Consider the following 6,937-nt stretch of genomic DNA (forward strand, 5'->3'; position numbering starts at 1 on the left):
ATCACAAGATCCATTTCTACTCTTTGAAAACTTTTTATTATTATTAAAGCCTCAAGCAAACATACATAGGGCTGCCAGCACTCCCACCCTGGATACCAGGGAGCTTCAGCCTTGGCAGGCCTAAGTAAGAAAATCCTTGTCGTCAGCAGGGGACAGAGGAAGCTCCGACTCTGAAGGTGTGATCACAGGTAAAAGATCTCCCCAGGAGCTGACTCGAGCACAACGATACAAATCCCTACGGAAAAGAGAGGTCAATGTGGGCTCTAGCTTCTTGCCACCTCCCCCTAATTTTGGTCACACTCTTTATACCTGCCATGCTGGCGGGCTGTGATCACAGCATGCTGCATATGTCCATCTGGACAGCACAGGTGACAATGCACATGGCGTGGCCGTTTAAGGACAGGCTGAGTGATACGGGGCCAGCGATTAGCCTCCTCTGGAGACCCCCGGGCAAGAATTACCATTGAGAACTTTTCCTCTTTTTGCTTCTTCTTGTTCTAAGATAAGGATACAGAGAGACTATTTGGAGAAAAAAGAGATGGGAAAAAAAATTGTGATCCCCCTCCCCCAATCCCTGCAGCCATTTTCAGATTCTATAAGCCATGTACACCCAGGCCTGCAAACCTCCAGGCTCTTCTCTGACTTCTCCAACTCCTCCCACCTCTGACTCCTTATCATCCTGCTCCCCCAGGCTACTTTCTCCCTGCCCTAACATTCCCAGGAAACATACCCAGCTGAAGGGGATGCAGTGGTAAGCTTGAGAAAAGCTACAGGCCAGGGGCTTAGAGGCTGTCAACTGGGGACAGGGAAGTTCATGTGGACACTGGGAACACACAAGACAAAAAAACCCCAGAGAATCATACAACTGAAAAACAAAGAGTGACAGAGTTAAGAAGGGCTAGGGCAATGGGAACATAGGAGCTGGAAGCAGGGAGAGCCAAGGCAACAACTAAGAAAGATACTGAATAGGGACACAAAATAGTAGACGGTGGCTTAGCTTTACCCTCTCACTTTTCCTGGCCACAGCTGAGTTTACATCTTTGCAGGCTGGGAAAGGCAGAAGTAATACTCACTGGGGCAAAGACAAAGCCAGGTCGAGGGTCCAAAGGTGACTTCTCTTTTCCCTAAAATAAAAAAAAAAATTAAGCTGGGTCTGAGGGGTCTAGTCTCATAACTCAATCTCTCTACTCAGTAAACTGAGGACTCCTTTAACATTCAATTCTAATAATTATTAACTAGGCTCCTTGAGTTAAGCTGGCTGGTTCTCTAATACTCCAAACAAAGAACCTTCTCTTTGTAGTAGGAGAAAAGCAGGAACTTGGCACATAGTATGGTGCTTTCCCTTGTCAGCAACCTCTACTCTCAAAAAAATCCCACTCCAGGACAATTAAATTTATGATTATATACTGGCTCATACTGTCCCCAAAAGATAAGGTTCTTGGCTTAGCAATGCCCTGAATCAGGGGTTGGAGCACTTACTCTTTTTTAAAGGCCTAGAGAGTAGGCAAAATCTGTTTCTGTCCCAACTATTCAACTCTGCTGTTTATAGTATGAAAGCAGCCATAGACAGGACACCTGGGTGGCTCAGTTGATTGAGCATCTGCTTTCATCTCAGGTGATGATCCCAGGGTTCTGGAATCGAGTTCCACACCATGCTCCTTGCTCAGCAAGGAGCTTGCTTCTCCCTCTGCCTGCAGCTCCCTTTGCAGGCAGCTCCCCCTGCTTGTGTTCTCTCTCTGACAAACAAAAATCTTAAAAAAAAAAAAAAGGCAGCCATAGACAAGAGACACACCAATAAGCATGGCATATATGAAAATAGGTGGCAGGCCAGATTTGATCCACAGGTCCTGGTTTGCTAATCACTATCCAATCTCATAACAACTTTATATGCCTAATACCCTGAGAGTCACCCTTACCATTGTATGACAGAGTCTCTTCAGTCTTAAGGGAGCAGCAGTGACCACTGACAGATGGTGGGACAGGAGTGAAAGAAGGAGAAAGACTCTTACCTTAAGGACGAGGTCCCTGGCATCCATAAGAAGGCAGTGCCCAGCTTTTGTTCCATTCTCTACCAATACCTGTTCACAAAAAAGGAAAATAAGCATAAGCTTTGAATTACATGAAAACATAAATGCTAGCAGCTCTGTAAGACATTAACAGATACAGCAGAGGGCCCTAAAGGAAAGGGCCATCCCCACATAAGATGGGAATGGAGAGCCTAAAAGAGAGACAAAGGGATCTATGCATGATAAAAATGGTCAAGAATGAACACAAGTTTTGGAACGCCTAGGTGGCTCAGTCGGTGGTTAAGTGTCTGCCTTCAGCTCAGGTCATGATCCCAGGGTCCTGGGATGGAGCCCCACCTCTGGCTCTCTGCTCAGTGGGAAGCCTGCTTCTCCTTCTCCCTCTGCCTGCCTATCACCGTGCTTGTGTTCTCTCTCTTTGACAAATAAACATATAAAACATTTAAAAACAAGACAAAAAAACACACTTAAAAAAAAGAATGGTGTAAATTTCGATGGAGAGAAGGATATGCATGAAACCCATGACACTGCCTTAAAACTTGAAGGGAAAAAGGAATTTCAGCTCACCAGAAAATGACTTGTCTTGCGCCATAGGGTTTGGACTAGTTCAGTGCGGTCAGCCTTGCTGGGAAGCTCACTTAAGGAGAAGGCTGATACCACCACATCGAATTGTACCTGAGAATCAAGGAAAAAAACGTGAGAGATGTGACATCCCCACTCCTGACCCTCCTTCCAAGAACCTAACAAAGTTCTATCCCCTTATATTTCTTCTGTTTTATCTTCTAACACTCAAGGCTGGGTTGCAAAGCTGAAGCCACGGTTTTCCATCTGCCAAATTCCACATTTAACACTCTAAACATTGGCACTTGCCTTGGGTGATACAGGTAGAAACTGTCTGAAGAAGACACCTGGAACATAAGGCTCCCCAGATTCTGAACCACCTGTGGAGTAAAGCAGAGGCACAGCAACTTTGAGTGTACAGGTATAAACTGAAGTGATCTCTCGATAAGAAATAGGGTCCCAAGGCTAAAGAAAACCACAAGGCACCCGGGTGGCTCAGGTGCTTAAGCGCCCATCTTTGACTCAGGTCAAAGCTCTGTGCCCTGCAACAGGCTCCGTGGTAGGGCTCCCTGCTTGGTGGGGAGTCAGTTTCTCCCTCTGCCCCTACCCTGGCTCATATTCTCTCCCTCTCTCTCAAATAAATAAAATCTTAAAAACAAAAACAAAAACAAAAACAAAGGGTAGGGAAACACTGGGTTGCCTGTCCTGTTTATCTTACCCAACCCCCCGCCAGTCCAGCAAAGGCCTCTACAACCCTCTGCTTGACCACAACACTGGAAAGAAATCAGACTCCTCTTTAACTTTCAGCCTTCCTCTACTCCCCAATAAAACAACTTTTTCATTCTCTGCTTAACTCCTTCAACTTTGAAGAAACCCTTCCTTATCTTCCGTCCTCACCTTTCAGTAACTTTTCTGCCAAAACCAACATAGCAGCTGAGCTGTCCACACACAAATATTCACGTAGGCTCTGGCCCCAAGCACTATGAGCAGCCCTAAGATGGCAAAATATAAATCACCATTTCCAATGACAAAGAGTCATCCCTACAAGAGATCCCTCTGTCCACAACCCCAACCCTGGGAAACAGAATATGATCTTAAAATGGTTGGAAAAACTAACAGTGCCATTTTCTTACTTCATTTACTACTCCTTAAAAAAGGTCAGGCTCAAAAAAACTACTTATAGGTAAAAAAAAATCTTGGTGCTATGCCCTAGACTAAATTCCTTTCCTTTTTTATCTTTCTAAACATGGGTCTTTTTTCACTTGAAGTTTCTTTAAGTTCTGGCCCTAATCCATATACTTTCTTATGCCTTACCAATCTGAGCGAAGAAACATTCTAGTTCCCAAATTTCCTATTCTCCCTCTGGTTCCCTAGTCTCTTGGAGTGTTATACACATGGCTCTATAGAGCTAGAATTGACAGAGACAGTAAGATACTTACCAAGTGACAGAACCAGTACCCGAGCCAAAATCCATTAAGGTTTGAGGCTGGAACTCTGGAACTCGAGCTTGGATCTGAAGAAATATGTAACACTCCACAGTAGGGGAAGCAGACCCTTATTTAGAGCCACTATGAATTAGGGGACCATGAAAGAGCAGATGAGATGTGAATGTTTTTTGAGATATAATGTAAATACTTTATAGACTGGGAATTTCCTAAAACAATGATTTTAAACATTCCTTGGGTCATGAAACCCTTTCAGAGGATAAAGAGTCTCTAAAAAAAAAAAAAAAAAAAAAAAAAAGACATGCAATTTCCCAAGAACCATACCCCAGGAGACTACTTTGTGGATAAGGGAACTGACGGTAACGGGTTGGAAGCTGAGGGGCTTTCACCTCATGGAATGCCCTGGAGACTGCTGCAAAGCCACCATCCAGTCTTGCTGCCATATATACCAGGCTCAAGCTCTCATTGTAGCTGCCAGAAAAACCAGAGAGTCACACCTACCAGGAAATAACCTCCATCCCATAGTTAACCTTCTATATTTTTAGGAATGAAATCTTTGGAAAGGGCTCCTCCAGCTCAGTACTTTCACTCCTTAAAAGAGAGAAGTCCTGGGGCACCTGAGTGGCTCAGTGGGGAGCCTGCTTCCTCCCACCCCTCCGCCCTACCGCCTGCCTCTCTGCCTACTTGGGATCTCTGTCTGTCAGATAAATAAATAAAATCTTAAAAAAAAAAAAAAATAGAGAAGTCCTGAGTTTCAAACAGGTAGGCTTTTCAAACAGGAATTGTGTAATAGCACTTCCCCAGTCTCCTCCTAGAGACAAGATTTTTTTTTTTTTTTTTTTGCAGCCCTTCTAGCCCCCCTTACCTCAGTTCTTGCCAATGGTAGGTAGTTTTGCGCAGGGCTCGCAGCACAGCTTCACGAAGTTTCTCCTCCACTTGACCTAAGTCTGTGGTGAGAACAAGAACTGAGTGAGGACCTAGGAAGACCAGGGCTCAGCTCCAATATCTGAATATGCTGCTTGTCCATTCCTCTGCAATTTCCATCCTTCCCCTTAAGCAAAATCTCAAAGCTTAAGAAAATGCAAAATCTAGAGAAAAATTTTGGGTAAGAATAACAGCAACCACCACCATTACCACCAGAATGCATGAGACAGTATTTTGTCTCTACCAGCAGTTTAGTCAACAAGATCAAAACCATCCCACAGGCTTTGCTCTCTTTTAAAGGGAAGTGTCTCAAAGATTTAAAAGGATAGGATAAGGACAATATTTTGTGGATTTCCTCAGGTCCCCCTAAACTTTAGTACGTGACATCTCCAATGTTCCTAGAGGGAAGAAAGGGGTTTGAAAAATCTCATCTCAGGATTGTGTTCAGCTCAGTATTATTTTATCTACTGAGTACCTATGAACCAGGTAACGCAGGGAACACAAGATGAATAAAAGGCAGGTCTGTAGTATTAAGGAGCTCACACTCATGAAAGTAACTTGATGAGTTAGACTCATTCTCCTATCCCTGAAGAGCGTTTCAGTACTGGACAGGGAGCCATACAGGGATTTTATTTCATTTTAATAAAAACTTAAACCGTCCTAATCCAATGGATTTGCAGGATAAAACCCCGAAGACCTAGACTTTGACAGGATACTGAAGTACCTTGCTGACCTTTACAAAAATCCCAAGAGCAACCTCGGAAACTATTCTGTTTTAGCAAGGCATCACTGTAACAAGCAGCCGCAGCCAGAAAATCAAACAGGAAACCGCAGTATCTGTTTGTCACAGATACTCAAACAGATCTGTAAAATTATTCCTTGCTTTTAATTTCCCACCGGTATTTCAGTTGGGCCTACTCTTTATTCTTAGGCCCCACCTGGGTTTTCCAGGAATTTCTTCTCAAGATGGACAGCCCGTCTTTGCAACTCCTGGGGCTCTACAGGTAAACGCCGGCTCCACAGATAATTGGTCAGTGCTTGCACCTGCTTCTCCACATTGGGCATCGAGCTCTCTATGGGCCAAAGATGAAACGCATCACTTAATGCAGACACAGTGTTTTGCTTCTCGGGTTTCCGCTTCCCACCGGTACTCACCGAGCAGCAGGAACTGCGCAGCGGCAGCCAGTGCTGGCGGCACCTTGATGCATGGCAGCTGCAAGATGCCGGGGTGCCGGCGATGGGGCGTCTTTCCCAGAAAATCGGAATTGTTATCGACCTGCGATATGCCCGGAACGACGGCAGCGAGCGTCTGCAGGCCGGGAAAGAAAAGCTGATTGCAGGGCAGAGGGAAGGCTCTGGCCTTCGCTAAGGAAGAGACTGTTCCTGAGATCCAGAGTTTCTCCGAGAGCAGGGAAAGCAGACACTCACGCGAGACTGGGGAGCTTCTCCACTGCCGCGGCGCCACCAGCTACATGTCAGCAGATGCCTCAGTCCTCTTATGGTCGCCATGGCACCGGAGGCGAGCAGGAAACGGAAATGATGAGACCCGTGACGCACACGGAGCAGTGTCAGCCAATGAGAAGACCGAGTGCTTATAGTAGCCAATAAACAACCGATATGTAAATCACCTCGGAGGGTAACGGTACGTGGGTGGGGTCAGGCTTTGGGTTCCTGTGTAAACAGTCCCCGGCGAAGTGGCGTCAGGGTTGTGCGGGGTTTGGTCTAGATGATCCGAGGTCGAGGGGCGGGGTGGGGACGGGCCCTTTTCTGGACTCTCTAGAGAAGCGCCATAGACAGGAAAAGACTATTTACGGATGTATTACCTACCTGTGTTCCTTGCTTCTCTCTCTGGAGAACCTCCGAAGTCTTGGGATTTTTTGTCCCCGTGTGTGAGAACGGGAGAATTCAGTAATGGAAAGATAAGAAAAACCCGAATTTAGGCAACTCAAGATAACAGAAATTAATAGTTAATAGATACATTTT

The 6,937-nt window shown here is 45.4% G+C and overlaps 1 protein-coding gene across 4 annotated transcripts; it reads right to left on the reverse strand.

Moving 5' to 3' along the window:
• Window positions 1-13: 13 nt before the first annotated feature.
• On the reverse strand, window positions 14-6,528 carry METTL17 (methyltransferase like 17). 4 transcript variants are annotated; one of them, XR_009355462.1, is made up of 14 exons: window positions 6,383-6,528; window positions 6,110-6,263; window positions 5,893-6,027; window positions 4,896-4,977; window positions 4,420-4,501; window positions 4,025-4,098; window positions 3,483-3,577; window positions 2,895-2,965; window positions 2,592-2,699; window positions 2,010-2,078; window positions 1,074-1,124; window positions 731-823; window positions 310-519; window positions 14-235 (listed from the first exon to the last, which is right to left on the reverse strand). XR_009355462.1 is itself a non-coding variant. In XM_059180995.1 (14 exons), the coding sequence occupies exons 1-14, from the start codon at window positions 6,461-6,463 to the stop codon at window positions 121-123; spliced, it is 1,398 nt and encodes a 465-aa protein (XP_059036978.1). In that variant the 5' UTR covers window positions 6,464-6,528; the 3' UTR covers window positions 14-120. The 4 variants fall into 4 exon arrangements, 3 of the variants coding, with proteins under 3 accessions (XP_059036978.1, XP_059036980.1, XP_059036979.1); XM_059180995.1 differs by having other exon boundaries at window positions 310-497; XM_059180997.1 differs by having other exon boundaries at window positions 310-497; window positions 5,893-6,053.
• Between the last annotated feature and the right edge of the window lie 409 nt (window positions 6,529-6,937).

The sequence above is a fragment of the Mustela lutreola genome, chromosome 7 (assembly GCF_030435805.1).
Source record: "Mustela lutreola isolate mMusLut2 chromosome 7, mMusLut2.pri, whole genome shotgun sequence".
Lineage (NCBI taxonomy): Eukaryota > Metazoa > Chordata > Mammalia > Carnivora > Mustelidae > Mustela > Mustela lutreola.

Excerpts from the sequence above, each read along its gene's own strand:
- METTL17 (XM_059180995.1), bottom strand. The coding sequence starts at position 6,463 with ATGGCGACCATAAGAGGACTGAGGCATCTGCTGACATGTAGCTGGTGG. Across the intron at positions 2,700-2,894 it reads TTCTACCTGTATCACCCAAG|GTACAATTCGATGTGGTGGT; the intron begins GCAAGTGCCAAT and ends CTTGATTCTCAG. Across the intron at positions 824-1,073 it reads CTGGCTTTGTCTTTGCCCCA|TGTCCACATGAACTTCCCTG; the intron begins GTGAGTATTACT and ends GTGTGTTCCCAG.